Source organism: Mus musculus, chromosome 17 (assembly GCF_000001635.26).
Source record: "Mus musculus strain C57BL/6J chromosome 17, GRCm38.p6 C57BL/6J".
Taxonomy (NCBI): domain Eukaryota; kingdom Metazoa; phylum Chordata; class Mammalia; order Rodentia; family Muridae; genus Mus; species Mus musculus.
The window spans coordinates 29,282,893-29,305,322 of record NC_000083.6 but is presented as its reverse complement, the minus strand read 5'-3'; the positions used below and the strand labels follow the sequence as shown (position 1 = coordinate 29,305,322).

General features: G+C 49.1%; 2 protein-coding genes across 6 annotated transcripts in view; both read right to left on the bottom strand.

Annotated features, from left to right (window-relative positions):
• Nucleotides 1-2,434: 2,434 nt before the first annotated feature.
• BC004004 (cDNA sequence BC004004) overlaps nt 2,435-22,430 on the bottom strand; it is a 34,101-nt gene continuing 14,105 nt past the window's right edge. For 4 of the 5 annotated variants that reach the window (NR_166461.1, NR_166462.1, NM_001379078.1 and 1 more), the window contains 5 exons: nt 11,162-11,316; nt 10,909-11,048; nt 8,634-8,763; nt 6,558-6,681; nt 2,435-3,967 (listed from right to left, as the gene is read on the bottom strand). Coding sequence is in view for 3 of the 5 variants with exons in the window: in NM_001379078.1 (NP_001366007.1) it covers nt 3,873-3,967; nt 6,558-6,681; nt 8,634-8,763; nt 10,909-11,048; nt 11,162-11,316 (644 nt within the window). In the remaining 2 variants the exon portion in view is untranslated. The remainder of the gene's footprint in view (nt 3,968-6,557; nt 6,682-8,633; nt 8,764-10,908; nt 11,049-11,161; nt 11,317-22,430) is intronic. The other variant, NM_030561.3, reaches the window with a different exon arrangement.
• Nucleotides 12,898-22,424, bottom strand: LOC115488789 (keratin-associated protein 9-1-like). Its single transcript, XM_030250182.1, has one exon. It carries the CDS (start codon nt 19,447-19,449, stop codon nt 18,412-18,414), a length of 1,038 nt encoding a protein of 345 aa, XP_030106042.1. The 5' UTR covers nt 19,450-22,424; the 3' UTR covers nt 12,898-18,411.

Below are 22,430 nucleotides of genomic sequence, written 5' to 3'. Positions count from 1 at the left end.
TGGTTTGGGCACAGAGTGAGCACCTGTCCATCTCCCCGCTCTCCTTTCTGGGAGGAGCTGCTGGATATCTGGGGACTAGGTGAGGCTGGCTGCCTGCCCAGAGTCCTGTTTTTCATTTGCCACAGGGCTGTCTCCATAAGCACCTACAGCTTCTTAGTGGGCAAGCACTTCTCTTGAGTCACCAGCTGGGTGGTGGGTGGGTGAGCCCCTTCCCTTCCTTCTCCTTCCCCTCCCCACACACTACCAGCTTCGGCTGGGCCAGGAGATACTGACCCTTGAACAGCTGCTGTGGAAGCGATGGGCTGAACACATCCAAGCCACAGGGACAAGGCTGAGGTCACCTGTGGGGAAGGAAGGAATGTGACACTGGCTTTCTGAGCAATGGATCCGACCCTGGGGCCTCTGCTGGGCTTTGGAAGAAGGGACTAGAAGATTGAGAACTGAAAAACAAGTGATGCAACTCCAAGGGGACCCACAGCTGGAGCTGGATACACATCTGGAAAGGCAGTGATGGGAAAACGGCTGGACGCAGTTATGCTCCAGCTACATGCGGTCAAAAAAAAAAAGTTCTTAAATGGGGAGGTCATGGGGAGAGAACTTATATAAAGATCCTGACGAGGATCTTTCTTCCAGCTTGTCTTACCCTTGGGGCTCCTACCTTGCTGACTTTCCTGGTCACAGGCTCCCACCCCAGTGGGGCACGCCCACAGGCTAAGAATGACAGTCTTCCTGGATGGGACCGCCCTGCCTGCCTGCCCGCCTGCTCGCCTGCCCACCTGTTGTGGTTTCCTGTTCTAGCCTCAGTTTCCTTCCTCGTGAATCTTCTGCGCTGGACTATGCTATGTTGAAGGGCAGCATCTCCGTCTCCAGGGAAACAGGAAGCCAGAAGGACTGGGGATGTTATTCTTTTCTTTTAGAAGACAAACCATACTATCCCAGGACTTGGGAGGCAGACACACAGATCTCTGTGACTTAAGGCTAGCTTGTTCTGTGTAGTAAGTTCCAGGACAGCCAGGGCTACACAAGGAGGTCCTGTCTCAAACAAATAAACAAGCCTACACCCAAATTTGCTCTGAATTGCACCAAATTGGTGAGTGTCACAGGTCACTCCCTCTCCTTAATAAAACCCAGAGTGGGGCGAGGGCAAGCCCTGGCTCTTCCATAAGCTGCAAGGGCTGTGGTGTCCATTCAGAGTTGACTGTGTGAGCTCTGGGTACTTGGGCACAAATGCTTCAAGCTAGCTCACAACACCTGCCTCCCCAGGGAGCCAATCTAGAGCCTAGAGTCCCACAGAGAATGAACCCAACTCAAACAGAGCTGGCCACGCCACTGCCTAGTAAACACATTAACCTGTGGCAATACCATCCTTTTGGAGCCCCACTGCTGATTCCCACTGGCACCTGAGGTGAGACAGCTGATTGGTCTCCCAGTTCCTCACCTTGCCACGTCCCCCCTCCATACCAGCAGGCAAGCAGAGGGCCCTCTGCTGCTGTCTCCAGGTCTCAGCCCTTCCTGCAGGCTTCCTTGAGGTGGGTGACTTCTATGTGGTGGCTATGAGTGGGAAAGCCTGAGAACTTCTCCCTTAACCCGCACACTGGCGTCTCAGCTGAAGCACACACAGAAGCCTGGACTGGTCTCTGCTGCTTCTCTGCTGCACCGCAGAGCAGCCTGGGAGTTTTGGGACTTCCCATGTGTCCTTAAGGCCAATACAGGCAAGGTTTCCTTAGTTTTCAAGTTTTCCGAGTCAAACAGGGAAAGAACACAAGGTAACCCCCAGGCTGAGACGGTGGCCCTGCACTTCACCTCTGAGCCTCCTCAGAGCCCTCGGTGGTTAACTCTAAAGATCACATTTCAGCAGGCTCTGGAGCCCCAGGCCCTGTGTGGAACCCTGCTCCGCACCATCAGGGGAAGGACTCTGGAAGCTCAGGGCTGGCCTCTGCTTGGTCCTCTTGACTTACAACCTCTGAAATCCTAACTGCTTAGCAGTGGAGCCTATCTACAAAGGCTTGTTTTCCCTCCAACAGCCACACAAAGGACAAGCTCCCCCAGGTGCAGTCCCTGCTTGAGCCAGAGGAGGCTCTGAGCCCTTCCACTCAGCTTTGTGAAGGCTGCCTTTCACGAACCACAACCACCCCAGCCTCCTCTCTTTGGCACCCTCTTTGGTTGACCCCACTCATGCTCCCTGTTGTGAGATGGGAGGGAATGAGGGCCTGGAAGAAGGCACAGGGCCCCTCCGAGGGCAGAGAGGACCCCACAGAGGGTCATGACTTCCACCACTACTGGCTGCTTTGGCCTATAGACCTGGGCAGACATCTGACTTCTGCAATTTGGAACCAGAGGCCACTCAATTCTTTTTGTCCATCTTTGTAAGTGACGTCCAGCGACCAAGTACCTAGTCATATCAATAAAAGACCAGTAAGAAGGTAGAGGAAGCTGGGTGCAATGGTATACTCCTTTAATTTTCAGCACTTGGGGCACAGGCAGATCTCTGTGAGTTTGAGGCCAGTCTGGTCTACATGAGTTCGAGGCTAGTCAGAGCTACACAGCAAGACCCCAAAAAAGAACAAGAGGGCAGACCATCCTTTTTTGCACTGTTTGATAAGAACACCCCCAAAGCACTTGGGGGTGCAGTAAGCACAGAATATTATTTAGGATACTCCTGCATCTCAACTAAACCAATATCTCACCTTGCCCTGGTACAGAAAAGGTAGGGCAGAGGGCCCTGAAGTGAGCCGCAGACCCTGCAGCAAACGCTCCGGCTCTCTGGCTCTGCAGCTCCTCCCTCGACCACATTACATCAGCTCTGAGGCTGCTGACATCTCTGTAGAAAGTCAGGCCTAAAGATCAAACTCAGGGAGGTGCCCTGTCTCCCTCAGGCCCGCTATTCTAACTCATTCCTTCTGAAGGGGGTGGGGTGCAGCAGCAGTTGACAAAGGCTCTGCTGCCTTAGCAGAGAGGGTGCTGGCCAGCTGGGGGAGGCCGAACTTCTGAGAAAACAATCTGATGGCAGTGTGGGAGGAAACCAGGATTTAGTAAGACTTGAATTGTAACCCAGTCTCCAGCACCCCTTACAGAAACTCCAGGCGCCATGGACATTATGTAAGATGTACACTGTCCTCCTCTTCATGATGCTGAGGGCTGCACTCTGGGCTCAAACGTGTCTGGGAAGCACTCTACCACTGAGCTACATCCCTAGATCTGGGGGGCGCAGGGGGAGTGGTGGAACAGTGTTGAGACAGGGTCTCATTATGTAACACTTGGAGACCAGGAACTCACTATGGAGACCAGCTTAGCCTAGAACTCAAAAGATATGCACCTGCCTCCCAAGTGCTGGGACTAAAGGTGTGCAGCACGACACAGGTGCAGGCACCTTTAAACATGCAATTCCAGCTATCCAATCTGTCCCTCCCCACCCCCCAAGCCCCCCAGGTTCCAAATTCACTTTCCTTGTCAAACTGTAGTGATCAAAGTCAGCTATGGCTTTCGCACCAAGTACAGCGTGATGCGGCAAGGAAGAGTGGACAAACAGAATCAGGACCCACTGCTGCCCTCCACGGCCAAGAAGACAGTAGAGGAGCCATGTCCACACAAGTCAAAGAGCCACAGCCTATTTCCAATACCTGGGAGTCCAAAGCCTGGGGGAGGAGAAATGAGAGAAGTCTTGGCCAGCAGCCAGGCTTCCATCTTTCCTGAGGAAGCTACAGACAGACAAGATGGCTAGGCCCAAGCCACTGTCTCCAGCATACAGCTGACAGCCAAAACATCCAGGGCAGGTAACTAAGCAACCAACCCATGCAAAGTGTTTCAGTGTTTTTATTCCCCGCTCCGCACTCTTTTTCAGCCTGAGTTTCAGGTCTCCAAGCAGTTGTTTCCTACAGATCCGAGAGAGTGGTTCCATCGCAGATGACCAAAGGCTGGACCCCTCTGGCTACAATGTAGACCTTCCAGTGGGCAGCATCGGCATAGCCTTTGGGGAAAACAGCAACAGGAAAGCAATGAATGTCTGGGAGCAGGAGGGCGGGGCCGAGCCGTGGTTCTGCTGTCTGGCTGCTCTTACTCTGAAGGTCTCTGGGCTCTCCGAAACCTAAGGAAGGATTCCTTGCTCTTACTAGCTCTCTGTGAGCTGATATGCAAACACAGACTCTAACTGCAGACATTTTCTCCCCACCCTGTGATGTGAATCACAGTTTGGCTGTCACAGAGCAGCTTGTTTTGAGAAAAGCTCTCAGGATGTGTCTGAAGTGTGTGTGTGTGATCGGCTCCTGTTACGTAGACGAAGCTGGTCTCAAGCCTGGGATTTTCTTTGCCTCAGCCTTTTGAATGCTAGGACTTTAGGTATGTGCCACTGTGCCCAGGGCTGACTTTATCTTATGCTTTTTTTTTAATCACAGTGCTGTGCTGTGCTGTGCTGTTATGTTCACCGTCTGTGCTGCACATGGAGCAGGGTGGGTCTCTTGCCGGATGGAGGGCTACACCTGTATTCCTCATCCGTGTAAGACCAAGGCAGGAAGACTTCTGGTTTGAGGCTAGCCATGATTTCATAGCCAGACCCCATCTCAAAAAGACCAAAGGCGGGGCTGGAGAGATGGCTCAGCGGTTAAGAGCACTGACTGCTCTTCCAGAGGTCCTGAGTTCAATTCCCAGCAACCACATGGTGGCTCACAACCATCTGTAATGAGATCTGGCGCCCTCTTCTGGAGTGTCTGAAGACAGCTACAGTGTACTTACATATAATAATAAATAAATCTTAAAAAAAAAAAAAAAAAAAAGACCAAAGGCAAGTTAAGTAAGTCAGTCAAGGTGGTCAAGGTGGGAGCTGGAACTGGTGCCCACAGCTGTGTCACCAGCCCTGGGACTGAAGCAGGAGGACTCCTGAAAGTGTGACCCCAGCTTGGGCTATAAGCAAGACTGTGTGAAGTTGTAATTAAAATCACCTTGGGCTAACTTTTGCTTAGATTAAACACTGATTGGATCGTGTCCAGGATGCGGTGGCTGGTACCTGTCTAGAAGAGCAGGCACCCACCATTACTTGGTGACTGAAAAAAGGTCACATGCTCTTGCTGGGATTGTGCCATGACAGCTGATGATGTGCCTAGCACTTGGCACCTCCACTCCTCGATTCCCTGTCATCTATCATGCCTCCTCCACTTCTAGGTTAAAATAAAAACAGAGATAAACCACAGTCAGTGTCCTAGGACCATGCGTGAGGGTCCCGAGTGGCCATGCTACCCCCGACCCCCACCCGAGGTCTGACTCCAGTCCTTACCCCTGTGGCAGCAGGACCACTGCCTCCACTCCTACCAGGGCTCTGGGAGCCAACTATCCCCCCTACTCTCCCAGGCTTGCTCTTTCCCTCAGTATCCGCCCCTCTTCCGTGCCCATCACATGGCTAGCCATCCAGGCTCTGCCAGCCAGAAGCCTGGCCTCTGTGTCTCAGGTGCTGTCTCCTATCAATGCTTCCTTGGCGGCTGTCAGACACCTCCTCTCTTCAAACCCTATAATAGGCATTCTGGGTGCCGTGGAACCAGGTCATCTAGAACTGGGGACACTTAAAGTGCCTCAATGGTTGTCTGAACACTGACATTTGTAGAGGACAAGACAGAAAGACCACACATCTCCACCCTGTTTTCTGTAACCGGCCACCCTCATTGTAAGGTTGCCCCATTGCAGGCAACAGGCCGGTTGTTTCTGTGTACTCCCACTGCTGTCACAGTTTCGCATGGCTGGCCCAGACCGGCAGGACCCCAGTACTATGGTTTGGTCTGGGTCACACTTACTTCCCACGCCCACACTAACACAAAGGTTCTGGGGCTCAGGGCACAGCTTGGCACAGTGCCAGCTCCCAGCCCTCACTGAGGTGAGAGCTTTCTGAGCATCTTAGGACTCTGGTCATCTTAGGACCCAATGCTCAAAGGACCCAACTAGAAGCAGCTTCAGCTTAGCAGGGGCTCCAGACCTTACTGGGTCCTGTGAGACAGCACAAGGGGGGCAATTGCTGCTATCTTTGTTCTGCCAAGAGGATTGCTGGCAACTGACTGACTCTGGAGTAGATTCTGAGGATGCTGACTAGGAAACTGGAGCCAGACTCAGGGGTGGGTCATGCTGTGAGTCTGGACATGGCTGTGGGGCCCACAGAGAGGAGACACCCCCTTGGTGGCCTTTTACCGCATACTGTCTAACTTTACAACAGATATAAAGGTTTCCTCTGACCTTGCCTTGGCTCTGCCCTGGCCTGCCTGTGTGAGGCAGAGACTTGAGGCTGCCTAATGTGATGCTGGGGCACTGGGAAGGTCATGTGACTCTCAACGCCATCATCTATAAAACAACGAATTACTCTAAACAACTTGTAGAATCCCTTCTACTATAGCCAGCCGACATCATCAGTCTTAGTGCTATCTGTGCACACGCCCCCTGTGCCACCTTAGCAGTTCTCTTCTAAGTCAATATATCGACTCTGTTAATAAAATGTCATTTCTGATTCAGCCGGACAGAACCTACTTGAAAGCAATGTTTGATAGTCAGAAATACCGTCTCTGTCCTCCTGGAGCCCCACCTACCAATATCTCCAGACTCTATCGGCATGGCCACGGACTGACAGTGTGTTCGGCACTGGAAGGGAGGGATGAGCTGCAACATGGCTTCCCCGCTGCCGAGGGTGAACAGGTCATGCACCTTATGCATCTGCAGTTCAGAGTGGGCGGGCACAGGAGAGAGAAGAGAGAGCAGGTGGTGAGCAGACAAAACCCTTTACACGGGACAGCTTTTCCTTTTGAGATAGGGTCTGTCTGTCCTGGAGCTTTATGCAGACGAGGTTGGCCTTGAACTCACACAGTTCTGCTTCTCCCTCCTGAGTGCTGGGATTAAGGGTGTGCTAAATGTCTGGCCTTTCATATGGTCTTTAGTTTCTTAGCTGGCTACGCAATAAGGAAAACATGATTAATAACAAATTTTATAATTATGTCTAAAAGACAAAACAAACTAGTCTTTCCTAATCATGACATCTCCTGGAACTGAAACCAGAATAAAATCTCTTCTATGAGTTATTTATTTTCATTTTTAAAAAATTTAATTATCTGTATCCCTATTGTGTGGGTAGTCTTGGAGGCCAAAGAGAGAGCCAGAATCCTTGGAGCTGGGGTCATGGGAGTTGGGACATGGGTGCTGGGAACTGAGGTTGGGTCCTCTGCAAGGGCAGAAGTGTTCATAAGCACGGAGCCTCTCCAGCCCCCTACAGGCTCTTAAGAGGAACTGTGTGATCTGCTGAGCAACATCCCCAGTGCCAGCCCAAGAGCACTCAGCTTCTCAAGTGAGTCTCGTCTCCACAGCCACATGGCACCACCTCACTAGCAACCTGGGGCACAAGAGGCCCCCGCTATGCTGAGCTGGCTTGAAGAGAACAGGCAGCCACACTGGCAGGTGCTCTACCCCATCGTCCTGAAAGTAGTTCTGCAAGACCACAGTTGGGTGGGGGCAGCCCGCATCACAGGCTGAGGAAGAGGGGACGGGGAGGAAGACAGTAGGGTGGAGCAGTGAGGCCACTCAGAAGGAAAGCTTGGGCCAGGGTGGGGATACACATGCTCTAAGAAGTCAGGCTCTCAGAATCCCTGTCTTTGGGGCCTCTCCCTTCTCAAAACCCTCCACAGAGAACTCCGGTAACCATTTGATTAACCATTAAGCTGCTCTTACTCCCTTGGCTGGGCTCCTCTGTGTTCAGCAAGCTGATGAAATTCGCTTCAGTACTCAAGTGGGAAAAATCAAGATAAGGTCTCTCACCCAGAACTCTATCATAATTATGAAAATGAAATTATACTGGGACCCTGGACACAGCAGGCCAAAGCACTGAGTCTGAGGTGAGGGCCCAGCCCGCCCCCACACTGCAGGAAGGCGTTCGTCTACACGAAGTGGGTTTATAGGCTTTTGCATTCCTCCGAGACACGTCAGCAAGTTTGGAACAAATAAGGAGTATCAGGAGGCTGCGGACGCAAACCAGAGCTGGCAGAAGGTCACAGGTGGGAAACGTTATCCCTTTAATTACTCAAAACAATCAAAATTCAGAAACCTTTCTCAGGACTACAACTCAAGAAAAACAAGTACAAAAACCTCAGACAAAAGTAGACAGACCCACGGACAAGGGCTTCTCCCAATCCTGGCCCTGACCACTGGGAGAGGGTGGGAGAAGCAGGCCGGCTGCTTGCCTTCTGTGCCATTCAGAAGTCCAGGGTCTCACGTGCTGACCATTCCTAGTCTCTGCCTTAATGCTGTTTGTGGGTGGGGTTTTCAAAGTTCTCCTGAATTTGGGTAAAAGGTTTTTCACTCGGGTTACATTTCTCAATTTACAAAAAGAAAAGACTGGGACTGTGATGGCACACTACACACCAACAGCCTGTCTACCTTCCGATTTGAGGTAGGGATGCCAGACCAACTTCACACTCCTTTAAAGAGGAGAAGCAGCAAGACACAGATCTGTAGACAGACTTTCTGACCATGTGCCTTCAAACCAGAGGACAGCAGCAATGGGGAGACCTTCAAGTCACCCTCTAAGTCTGTATGCAGAGAAGGCCTCCGTCATATCAGTCCCTATCCCAAGGCGGGGAGCTCTACATACACAGCCAGGTCCTCCCCACATGCCTTACCTTGCTACCCACCACAGGTTCCGGCTGGATCAGGAAACATTTGTTTAAGGAGGAGTCTTTTGGAAATGGAAGTTGGGTAAAAACAGGGAAAAGTTCCCGTAAAATCTGTGATCTGTTTAGAGGTCTTCTCCTGGAAAGGTGTGAAACAGAAACAAGTCAGCGGCAGGTCAGTCCGGCCCACAGCAGGAGGGCAGAGTGGGGGTGGGCAACTCAGCGGGTGCAGAGGGGAAAAGCTGGACTCTGCTTTCACTCTCACTTTTTTAAACAATTATTTAAATTTTTCTTTTATTGATGTAGTTGGACATGGTAGCACATGCCTTTAATCCCTGCACTTGGGAGGCAGAGGCAGGTCTATATGAGTTTGAGGCCAGCCTGGTTTAGACAGTAAATTCCAGGATAGTCAGGGCTATATGGTTAGCCTTGTCTTTAAAAAAAAAAAGTGTGTGTGTGTGCCACATGTCTGTGCGTGGCCACAGAGGACAGAGAGGGAGTTAACCCCTGGAGTTAGGGTTATAGGAGCTCTGCTGTGGTGCTAGGAACTATCAAGTCCTCTGGAGCAGCAAGCACTCCACCCGCTGACTTTGGTCTTTCTGGGACAGGGCTCATGGATCCCAGCTGGCCTCTTATTTACTTTGTAACTGAGCATAACCTTTACCCATCCTCCTGCCTCCACAGCCCAGGGCTGGGATTAATGGCATTCATCATCTCACCCAGCAGGACCATGCCTGTAGTACGGGATCCAGGGTGACAGTCCGGCAGACATGAGACGCTGTACCAGACATGGGCACAGAGAAAAGCCATACCATCAGCTCTATGTGTGGACTGAATGTTAAGTTCCAGCTGAAGGCACACACAGAACAGGAATCCACTCATTCTATCTTGGAGAAGAAGCTGAAGCTGAAGTGACACAGGGGAGAGAGACTGAGGAAGGGATAAAGGGGCAAAGCCAGAGTAGGAGGCTGTGTGCAGCCCAGGCAGCCTGGGAAACTGGGCATTCCACTACACACATAGATGGCACATTGAAAGAAAGGTGGGTGGCCAGGGAGATGGCTTGGCAGGCAGAGGAGCTAATGTGAAACCTTGACAACCTGAGCCCGCCCCTTGGATCTCATAAATTAGCCAGGTAGAATCAACCCCTGAGATTTGTCCCCTGATCCCCACAACTGAGAGGGCTAGAGAGGTGGCTCAGGGGTTAAGAGCACTGACTGCTTTTCCAGAGGTTCTGAGTTCAATTCCCAGCAACCACATGGTGGCTCACAACCATCTAATGGGATTTGATGCCCTCTTCTGGTGTGTCTGACGACAGCTACCATGTACTCACATACATAAAATAAAAGACAAGTTATCCAACAAAAACCCTCAGGTGAAGTTTTAATTTTTCCTTTGAACCAGTTCTTCATGGAAGCTGGCTCTTTCTGGGAGCCTCAGCCTTAATGAATGGCTCCTGTTTCCTGCAGGACGCAAGAAGGACTTGGAAAGCCAACCACTTACAATCTTGCGTAATTGCCCCCCTTGTGCTGTCTCATAGGACCCAGTAAGGTCTGGAGCCCCTGCTAAGCTGAAGTTGCTTCTAGTTGGGTCCTTTGAGCATTGGGTCCTAAGATGACCAGAGTCCTAAGATGCTCAGAAAGCTCTCACCTCAGTGAGGGCTGGGAGCTGGCACTGTGCTAAGCTGTGCCCTGAGCTCAGGACACCGACTTAACCTCTCTGAATCTCTTGTGATCTGCACAGTGAGACGAGAATCCCACGGAATGCAGTCCTTCTGTCTGCTATGCTTTCTCTTCAGCCCTCAGCCCTCCTGAGCCTTCTCCACAGAACAAGGTTAAACAGGCGTGACCAGGTTCATGGTGGCTGCAATGACAATGTCTCCCACTGGCTCAGCTGTTTGAATACTTGGTCCTCAGTTGTTAGGACTGTTCTGGGGAGGCTTAGGAGGGGTGGCCTTGCTAAAGGTGTGTCACTTTGAGGGTTTAAAGACTCTGCTTGGTGCGGGAGATCAACTCTTATTCCTCTGGAAATACAAGCCCAAATAAACAGCTTGGTCACAGCATTTTGTCACACAGCACTAGAGAAGTTCCTAAGACCAAGAGCTTCTGCCCAGCAAGACACTTCTCTAGCTGCCCTGTTCCCTTCCTCCCTGGGCTCCATGTGGGTTGACTGGGGTTTCAGTCCTTGACTTGAAGGTGTGCTGTGAGCTGACCAGCTGGTACTGCTCTCACTGCTTGACATCTGCCTGCCCCTCCCTGCATGCAGGCTAGGCAGCCTTCCCACTTACCATGGGTAAGGAAATGGGAACCACCTCTCAGGAAAGCAGCGCCACCACTTGGTGAAAAAGCCCTCAGTGAAGCCCTCTGTGACTTCAGGGTACTGGCATGAGAAGCTCTGAATCTCTGCAGACGACAGAGGCTGTCCTGTCTTAGTGACACAGAGAAACACAGAAGACCACAGTTAGTTACCACAGCTTTGCCGGACTTGATCCAGATTTTTATGGGCAGGCTGCCCATAGGACAACCTGGCTTCTTACTTACCTTGATCACCAGAGGCCGGAGTCTCTCAAAATTCTTTGGAGTGTCTTCTGGCAGCGTTACCTTGAGGGGTAATATCTGGGCACAGCCAGTGCAGTTGGCAGGGATGGGCTCTGACTCGTTCTGCTCACAATTATATGATGACCAGGGGTCAAAGTCTGAGAGGAAGAGACAGAGAGCAGACAGGAACAGAAGAACAGGTGGTGAGCGCAGCAGCCCAGGACAAGAGAAGTCAGGAGAGCAGCAGTTTCCCCTGGAGACCTCTGGGAGGAGGTGTGGAGGGCAGGCCTCTGGGAAGGAGAGGCGCTTCTCTTCACACGCTTTTCCATACTTTGTGGAGACTCAACAGGCACATGCATTTCCTAAACCAAACCCCTCAGCAGAGCAGAGCAGAGCAGCTGCAACAAGCCTACACAATTCTCCTAGTCTCTAACCCAATATGTCTGCCGTCTTCAGCACAGGGTGGGGCAGTGCACATGAGTTATCACCTCAAGAGGCTCCTGGTGCATGAACACACGTATGTATTCTGGTGTGTTCTACACCCTCAGTTCTTATACACACCTGTGTGGGGGCCAGGATGACCTTGGAAAGGAAGAGTGAGGTAAGACAGAAGGGGTGGAAACTTTCTCTGGGCATTTTTGGTACAGAGAATTGCCTTGTACATTTTTGTACAAGAGAATTGCCTTGTACATTTTTGGTACAGAGAATTGCCCTTGTCTATGAGACAGTTCCACCTCACCTTGCAAGGGATGTGCAATTGCTGCTTCCAAGGATGGCAATATGATCAGGACAGGAGTCCCACCCACACCCTAGCTTAGGTAGCAGCCAGCTGCCTTACACTCCTTGGCTTCTGTGACGGATCCTTACCCACAGCCTCTTTTTATCTAATTCTATCATGTTCTAACCTACTACATTATTAGTTACTTCCTGTTCTATGCTAAGAGCTGTGTTTGTTTCCAAGATGTTTCACAAGAGGATTCTGGAGAGAGCTCCTAGACAGAAAGGTGACACAACCACGGGTGGCTGAGACAGTCGGCCTTTTAAACCAATACAACACATACTTGGAAAACCATTCCTCAGCTGGGCATGGTGGCACATGCCCTCAGTCCCAGCATGTGGGAGGCATGGAAGGTGGATCTCTAAGTTCAAGGCCAGCCTGGTCTACAGACTGAATTCCAGAACACCCAAGGCTACACAGAGAAACCTGTCTCAAAAACCAAAAAGGAGGAGCTGGAGAGATGGCTCAGTGGTTAAGAGTTCTTCTGAAGGTCTTGAGTTCAAATCCCAGCAACCACATGGTGGCTCACAACCATCTGTAATGAGATCTGACACCCTCTTCTGGAGTGTCTGAAGACAGCTACAGTGTACTTACACATAATAAATAAATAAATCTTTAAAAAAAAACAAATCAGAACAGAAAACTATTCTCAACAGAACATCCTGAGACAGTCAGACAGACAGCACACTTTTTTTTTCTAAAGACAGTGGCAGGTGTAGGGCTCCTCACCAGAAGGGACTGTAGTGTGCACTCCCTGTCTTCCAAGTCACCGACCAGACACAGTGCCTGGCTTCCTTTGAGAGCTGTCTCCATTTCCAGGGCTCTCAGGCAGATGCTACAGCTTTCCTGTGAGACACCTCGTCCCCTCAGGGATCTCTAGGGCCTGTTGGAATCCCCTCAGGGCCACCTGTTTACGTGTGGCACATAGCAGGCTGCCAAGTTACACATTTTTCTTCCCTTCTTGAATATTCTCAAATGTTTCTTATTAAGAATGAAATATGCTTCGAGGCCAGCCTGGTCTACAAAGTGAGTTCCAGGACAGCCAGGGCTAAACAGAGAAACCCTGACTCAACCCCCCCCCACACACACACACACACACACACACCGCCCAAAGAATGAAATATGTCGGGCACATGCCTTTAGTCCCAGCACTTGGGAGGCAGAGGCAGGCGGATTTCTGAGTTCAAGGCCAGCCTGGTCTACAGAGTGAGTTCCAGGACAGCCAGGGCTACACAGAGAAAACCTGTCTCGAAAAACAAAAAAACAAAAAGAATGAAATATGATGAGTTCTTGTCAAAAGACAAGAAGCCCTCCAGGTAGCAGATGTACAATGAAGCATAAATAAAGAGAAGTTGGCATGAAGAAAAAGAGAACAAGGGAAAGAGCCCTCCCCCAACCCCGTGGAGTTGGCCTGCCTCGGCTTGCTCAGTGTGAGGCCTCCTTTCTCATCTCCCAGATCAGACCTGTATGCACATAGAAGTTCCCAGGCACCTTAGGTGTGGGAAGAGCACTAGGGTCAGAAGGGGACAGCGCTGCAGCAAAATGTGAGGAGGACTTCAGGAGCCTGACGAACGCCTAGCGCTCCTCCCACAGGAACTTGAAAATCAGAAGAACCTTTTGAGCATAGGTTTCCAGATGTTTTAGGAAAATTATTCTAGGTTATGACAAGGATGTCTGAGAGAGAGGCCGGCCAGAGGAAGGCCTGGTTCTATCTTGGTTTTAACCTTTGTTGGGCAAGGAGCACTTGATGAGAAGAGAGAGCACTGAGAAGCCAGAGATGTGAGGAAGAGTGCTTGAACTACAGGCCTTCCCTGGCGTCTGCAGGGCTAACACTGCCTTGTCCAGGGAGCGCCAGCATGGGAGAGCTGCAGACTTCCTCACACTGAACACCACACCATAGACTTATTCTCAGAATCAGTTAACTATGAAAATCCTCTCAGGGAAGGGGTGAGAGGTGAGCACCAGGACAAGGGGGAATCTTCTATTCAGACAGATGCTTGGTGGGCTGGCAGCCGCAGCTCTGAACCTTTACCTGTGACTTGGGGTTTCGGTTTGGTTTGGGGGTGTTGGGGGTGGAGCCTCCAGGGACGCTGAGCATGCCACCATGGAGCTATGCCTGGAGGCCTGTGACGGTTCAGTTTTCTTATGAGGTGATGTTGTCCAGGTGGGGAGGCCTTGGCAAGCACTGACAGAAACACTAAGAAACTGGGAATCAAGAGAAAACCCTAGGGTGCCGCTCCCTAAGTCTAAGCGATCCACACCAGTGCTAACAGGGGATGGACACAGGGAACAGTACAAGAGGTAATTAATATCTCCGTATGTAAGCGCCATCAGCTTCCTGGCCAGGAGTGGTGGCATATGGCTGCAATCCCTGCTTCTTGGGGAGGCTGAGGCAGGAGGATTGTGAGTTTGAGGTTAGCCAAAGACACACAGCAAGCCCTCACCTCAAAAATAAAAATAAAAAAACAAAAAAACAGTTTTCTTATTCTCCTAGCCATGACATCAGCTGAAGTGGAAAAAGGACCCGATTCATAGTAACAGCAGGGACTTACCAAGGGCAAGGACTGAGTTATGTCTATAAAAGGATCGAGCAATGAGCACATGTGCTATGTGCTATGATCCTGACAGGAAACCAGACTCCATGTGAATGTACTGCAGTGTGGAAGAGGCTGTACTGGCCTGAGCAGTGAGGCCTGTGGAGATGGTCCCAGGGATGCTCTGCTCATCTCACAGGTCACACGGTGCGTCTGTCCCCAGGGAGGCAGCACTCGTGGGGACAGAAGCCGTGGGAGAACTTGCTGTGTTAATTTTGCTTTGAACTCAAAATTGTTCTGGAAACTAAAGTATACTTTTTTTTTAAATCTCCTGGAGTGTGATCCAGAAGTGCCTGGTTTCCCTAGGTACAGGAAGGCTGAACAGTGCTTTGCAGAGAAAATAGGCTAATCATTTCTATTCAGGCATGGATAAAAATGTTGCTGACTGAGGTCAGTGTGAATAAACCAACAGCACGGATTGAATAGAGGTCTTTAAACAGGAGGACACGTTAAGATAGGGTTATGTATTAATTATACAACCACTGCAGAGCCAGGCCCTGGGCCTCCTTCACGACCAAGAGTCACCACACTAACCAGTTCAGTGTGGGGAGAACTGGTTCTTACAGAGGCTCCCACATCCAGGGGGTCTGGCACCCTCACACAGACATACGTGCAGGCAGAACACGATGCACATAAAAATAAACAACGCTTCAAAAAACGATCAGGGATTTCTATCAGCAGGAAAGAAGTACCCTGATCGCTAATCGTGCAATATACACAGAAGTAAATTCCAGATTATTTAAAGATATGAATGATACAAATTTAAAGAATAACTAGAGAAAAAATAGGACATGGGACATGACTTTTTTTATTATATTACTATTGCTAGTATTTTACTTCAATGGATGTGTTGTCCAAATGTATGTTTGTGAGTATGTATACCTGGTATCTAAAGGAGCCAGAAAAGGAATGAAGTTACAGAGGTTGTGGTGGGTGTTGGGAATTGAACCTGGGTCCTCTGGAAGAGCAGGAAATGCTCTTAACCACTGAGCCATCTCTCTAGCACTTTTTTGTCTTCTGTCTTTTCTTTTGAGACAGGATTCCTCTAGGTAGCCCTGGCTGTCCTGGAACTTGTTATATAGATCAAGCTGGTCTTGAACTCAGAGATTCGCCTGTCTCTATCTCCTGAGTTCTGAGATTAAAGGCCTTTGCAACACCACTTTCCCTTCTACTTTTAGAGACAAGGTTGTTTTAGAGACAAGCTAGCCTGGAACATGTTATATAGACCAAGCTGGCCTTGATCTCACAGAGATCTGCCTCTCAAGTGCTTAGATTAAATGCCTGGCCTTTTTTTATGTTTTTGTTTTTAAAACCAATGTCTTGGGCTGGGGGGATGGCTCAGTGGTTAAGAGCACTGACTGCTCTTCAGAAGGTCCTGAGTTCAAATCCCAGCAACCACATGGTGGCTCACAGCCATCTGTAATGAGATCTGACACCCTCTTCTGGTGCATCTGAAGACAGCTACAGTGCACTTATTTATAATAATAAATCTTTAAAACACAAAACAAAACAAACAAACAAAAAAGCTGGGTGGTGGTGGTGCATGCCTTTGATCCCAGCACTTGGGAGGCAGAGGCAGGTGAATTTCTGAGTTCGAGGCCAGCCTGGTCTACAGAGTGAGTTCCAGGACAGCCAGGGTTACACAGAGAAACCCTGTCTCGAAAAACCAAAAGAAAAAACAAAAACAACAAAACAAAACAACACTGTCTTACGAGGTGGTGAGACGGCTCAGTCAGCAGTGGCTGTGGCACAAGCTTCATAACCTGAGCTTGATCCCTTGAGCCATGGTAGGAGGAAACTGGCTCCAGAAAGCTCATCTTGACATGTGCACAGCACACACATAAAAATAAATAATTGATACTTGAGAGAGAGGGGGAGAGGGAGAGGGAGAGGGAGAGAAAATGAGAATCTTACCATGTATCTCAGACTGGCCCTGGCTTTGAACTTGTAATACTTCCTTCTGTCTCAACCTCCCAAAGGCTGTGACTACAATTATATCTAGCTCCAAGATTATAGAGTACAAATGAATACTAGTTCATGGATGTAAATGTATGTGTCTATGAGCACTCCATATTGTAGTATCAAAACAAAACCTGGAAACTAGCTAAATTACAAGATAGTACAAACATAAAGTCCTTCAAAAGTATATAATGGATTGAATAGCGCCGCCCCAGGCCCCCACAGCCCTAATTCCTGTCCTTTCTAGATTTGCAAACAATATCCTTGCAGATACAGTTACCATGAATCCAATCTGAATGCTGCTGTGACAACAGGATAGGACACACAAATCCACAGAGCAAAGACAGCATGAGAGGATGGAGACAGACAGTGAGTGGGGCCACAAGCAAGGGCAGTAAAAGCTGCTATCGACCTCCATTCCAAGGACCATTGTGGGCAAACATTTCATTTCAGAACCCTGGGTCCCACAATTTCCAAAGCATAATTTGTGTTGTTTGGAGCCATCCAGACTGTAACACTTTGTTTTGATAGCATTAGAAATTAACAGTGTGTCTAGGTAATAATATTGTGCATATAGTTTTTAATATATATATATGGCCTAAGAAGGATCATATATATTATGTATAAAAGCAGTTTTTAGGCCAAGTGTTGTGGTGCATGTACAGTAATCCTAACACTTACTAAGAATATCATGAAGGTAATCCTGGGATATAGAGTGAGACCCTGTTTAAAGTAAACATACATACATACACACACACATATATATACACATATACATATATATACACATATACATATATATACACATACACACATATATACATATATATATATATACACATACATACACATATACACACATATATATGTACACACATACATACATATATATGTACACACATACACACACATATATATTTATTTATACACACACACACACACACACACACACACACACACACACACATATATGAGTATGGATCAAGCCCAAACCCTGGATTCAACCTTAGCATTAAATTAAAAAGAGAGTTTTTTCATATGCAAGAGTGTTCATGTATGTGCAGATGTGCATGTACATATATGAACATGCATGTGGAGGATAGAAGACAACCCTGACCTCAGCCTCAATAATGTCACCCTCAGAAACACAATCCAAGCACCCAGACCAGCCTGGCTTCCCCAGCACTGGGATCATAAGTGTGCACCATCATGCCTGCTGTTCTCACATGAGTTCCAGGTATGAAACACAGGTCTTCATTCTTACAGTGCAAGCACTTCACCAACTAAATGAGCCACCTCTCTAGCCCCAGTGAGTATTTTTATTTAAAAAAAAATGTTTTAGTTAGGTATTGTGGTGCTTGCCTTTAATTCCAGCACTTGGGAGGCAGAGGCAAGCAGATCTGAGTTCAAGACTAGTCTAAGTCTACACAGGGAGTTTCAGGTCACCAAACATACACTAACAGCTTGTCCCAAAATCAATCAATCAATCAATCAATCAATCAAAAAACCAAACCAAAATGAAAAATGCTTTAATTGCTTCTCAGTCTTTTGGCTAAGGTCATGTACAAAAATATTTTAAATTATTTTTATTGCTGTTTATGAGTGTATGTGTGATACGTGTGTGGGCATGCTGGCCATAGCATGCATGTAGAAGCCAGAGAACAACTTTATGGAGTCCGGTCTCTCCTTCTACCTTTCTGTGGGTTCTGGGGATCAAACTCAGGCTGACAGGCTTACAAGGCATCTTTACTCCGGGACCCAGTGTGCCAGCCCAAGAGTATTTTTCTTAAGAACAAAATCTGTCTCTTAGCCAGGCAGCGGTGACGCACGCCTTTAATCCCAGCACTTGGGAGGCAGAGGCAGGTGGATTTCTGAGTTGGAGGCCAGCCTGGTCTACAGAGTGAGTTCCAGGACGGCCAGAGCTACACAGAGAAACCCTGTCTTGAAACCTCCCCCTCAAAAAAAAAGAAAGAAAGAAAAAGAAAAAGCAAGAAGCTCCGGCTCTGTGGGGCAGAACTAAGGGGCCTATCTGTGGTGCTACAGACAACAGTGCAGTGTGTACACCGAGGGAGGACAGCAGTGCAGTGCGTACACAGAGGACAGCAGTGCAGTGCGTACACAGAGGACAGCAGTGCCGTGCGTACACAGAGGACAGCAGTGCAGTGCGTACACCGAGGGATGACAGCAGTGCAGTGTGTACACAGAGGACAGCAGTGCAGTGTGTACACAGAGGACAGCAGTGCAGTGTGTACACAGAGGACAGCAGTGCAGCGTGTACACAGAGAACAGCAGTGCAGTGTGTACACAGAGGACAGCAGTGCAGTGTGTACACAGAGGACAGCAGTGCAGTGCGTACACCGAGGGATGACAGCAGTGCATTGTGTACACCGAGGGGCGACAGCAGTGTAGTGTGTACACAGAGGACAGCAGTGCAGTGTGTACACAGAGGACAGCAGTGCAGTGCGTACACAGAGGACAGCAGTGCAGTGTGTACACAGAGGACAGCAGTGCAGTGCGTACACAGAGGACAGCAGTGCAGTGTGTACACAGAGGACAGCAGTGCAGTGCGTACACAGAGGACAGCAGTGCAGTGTGTACACAGAGGACAGCAGTGCAGTGCGTACACAGAGGACAGCAGTGCAGTGTGTACACAGAGGACAAGCAGTGCAGTGTGTACACAGAGGACAGCAGTGCAGTGTGTACACAGAGGACAGCAGTGCAGTGTGTACACAGAGGACAGCAGTGCATTGTGTACACAGAGGACAGCAGTGCAGTGCGTACACAGAGGACAGCAGTGCAGTGTGTACACAGAGGACAGCAGTGCAGTGTGTACACAGAGGACAGCAGTGCAGTGCGTACACCGAGGGACGACAGCAGTGCATTGTGTACACAGAGGACAGCAGTGCATTGCGTACACAGAGGACAGTAGTGCAGTGTGTACACAGAGGACAGCAGTGCATTGTGTACACAGAGGACAGCAGTGCATTGTGTACACAGAGGACAGCAGTGCAGTGCGTACACAGAGGAAGGGTGCCTCCCACTTTCAGAACCCTCACTGGGGAAGACACCAAATGAGGAGCAGCCTCATTGTGCACTCACAGGGCTGCAGGCCTGACTTCCTACTCTAGGATGTGCTCAGAAGAACCTGCAGAGCCCATGAGCAAGGGCCCTCATTTTCATGGCTGTTCTCACTGCCTGATCAGCTACCCTGGCAAGTTCCTGTTACAGAGCCCCTTCTTGCGGACGATGGAGGAGGCCTTTTCAAGGTCCCCTGTGTCGAAGGCAGCATGCCCAGAATCATTTTCACACAAACCCAGAATGGATAGGGCACCGTATGCCAACCATCTTACTTCAGGAACACTGCATTCGAACGATTCCCATAGAGTCCCACCCTCCTGAGTTCTCACAGGCAGACACTGATCTTGCTCCAGCTTTAGGCAAGCTACTCAGCCTCCACCACCGCGCTCTCCTCACTGAGTCTGAGACATGAACCTGAGGTCTGCAGCAGCACTGCGCCATTCCAGAGTGCTTAACGCAGGATATGAAAGCTCCTAGCACCAGCACGGCCTGGAGCCTGATCTCCAGCACCTCGAGCAAAAAGGCTCTTATTTTTTTCTTTTCTTTTCTTTTCTTTCTTTCTTTCTTTCTTTTTTTTTTTTTTTTTGAAATCCAAGTATTTCATAGCTGGGCTGAGATCTGGAAACTAAGCCTTACTAATCCCTTAGTTCTGAAGCCACACTCCTCAATGACTGGATCCTTTGTGTCCTCCTCCTTTGGAAGGTGCAGAACGCAGAAAGTTCCCTTGTAAGCAGTGATCCGACATCTCCGCATGAGGGCCAGCCCAGGCCTCTGCACTGTAAAGGTGTACTGACTGAAAACTGTCCACTGACTTTAACTCTGGTAGTCTGTGTGAGGATAGTGGGGTGTTATTCCTAAAGCATAAACACCAGTGGCAACCTCACGGAAGAAAATGCTCCCTGCCACCCAGTAACAATTAAGTGTCATAGCTCCTCAGGGTGGGTGTGGTGAGCCCACCACATGAGCCCCTCCTCATTAGGGACAGAATGATGCTGGCTTCATCTTGTACAGACAGCCACAAGGATCTTTAAGTTTTGGTTTTTTTGTTTTTGTTTTTGTTTGTTGTTGTTGTGTTTTCAAGACAGGGTTTCTCTGTGTAGCCCTGGCTGTCCTGAAACTCACTCTGTAGACCAGGCTGCCCTTGAACTCATAGAAATCTGCCTGCCTCTGCCTCCCAAGCGCTGGGATTAAAAGTCTGTACCACCTTTGCCTGGCAGCCAAAGTATCTTTAAAGTGAATGTTTTCGGCAACATTCAAATTCTTACTATGTCAGAAATCTGCGAGTGAAAATGTCAAGTTGCTTAAATTGTGTATATATTTTCAAAAGGAATTAACTATGGTGCTGGAAATTGGTATTCAAGTATATGGCAATAAATAAATATGGTATTTCTGGTTAGTTTAAAAATAAAACCCCACAGACAAAGAGTCATGGGGCTGAGTTCTTATCACACAATGTTCTCTTCCTCTGGTTTTTAATCTAACTTGGGAAATCTCTTCAGAACTTCCACAAATGTACAAAGATAGCTTTCAAAGGTGACCAATCCAAGAAGCAATTTTTTATGACTGATAAAGCCAGGCTTTAAGAAATAACATTCTGATTTTATGAAAGTTAGCTTAAACTAGTCAAGTTTTCTCTGGAAACATTTTCTAAAAAACTTACCCTGGATTCTAACGGCTTCAGAATAAAGTTATACAAGAATGTGGCCAAAGGAGGTTAATAGGACAAAGGCAACAACAACAACAAAACAAAGCACAGGGTCTGGGCAGGATGTCTGGCAGGATGGTTCAGTGTGCACCAGCGCTTTCCAGCCATCTGACACCTCAAGTTCAATCCTCAGAACCCAGGCAATAGGAGACAACCAACTCCTGGAAGATGCTCTGTCCTGCACTATGGTGAGTGCTGTGGTACACATGTGCACACACACGTGACACAATATTCACACACACAATGCAGCACACAGACACACAGCACTCTCACACACGATGCGGCACACACACAATGCACACAACACTAATGAGCACATTTTTCTCAAAATGTACCGGGGTTTGGGAGCAAGTATAGCAGAAGGTCATAGCACAGACTGCTCACACAGTACTGGGTTTAATCTCCAGCACGGAAGAGGAGAAAGAGGTGGGAGAGGGTGAGGAGACAGGATTCATTCCCCTGAGCACTATCCCTCTACTCTTTCTCAAACGGCAGGTCTGGAGTGATCCCGCACCTCACTATTTTCACGTGTGGCCTCCTCGCAGGCATGCCTGTGAGGCCGAGAGGCTCTGCTGCTGCAGCGCTGCTAACTGGTCTCCTCAGCTTGCTGGGCTGGCAGCACTGCCACACTCTGGGGCACTACACCAGTGTCACTGACTAACTGTGGTAGCGAGAAGGAGCAAGGTGAGAAAGAGACACGCCAGCCCAATCAGATAACAGCGGTTAGAGTTGTCTGGCAGACAACAGAGGGGAGACGGCTCTTCTGTGGACACCCTTCCCTACCATGGTGTCCTAACATTAGAGGACTTGAACTTGGCCCCTCCAGACATGCTTCTCTGGCAGGCCTAACTTCTCTGAGGGTCAGTTTCCTTGTCTGTAAAATATGGACAACACAGCTCCTCCCATAGTCTAAGTCAGACAATACTCGGAAGGTGTCTCTTATTAGACGACGAATAATCCTTTTCCATCAAACACTGTCAAAACCCCTGGATCTCAGGTTGGGCATAAAGGCTCGTGCCTGTCATCCCAGCGTTGGCGGGTGTGAAGCCAGGCCTGAGGCACAAACCAAGTTCTAAGACGAGCTCATCGACACGAGATCCTATCTCAAACAAACAAAGCAAGCAAAAAGCACACCGTACTCCTAAGTGCAGCCTTCTA

Excerpts from the sequence above, each read along its gene's own strand:
- LOC115488789 (XM_030250182.1), bottom strand. The coding sequence starts at position 19,449 with ATGCACTGCTGTCCTCTGTGTACACACTGCACTACTGTCCTCTGTGTA.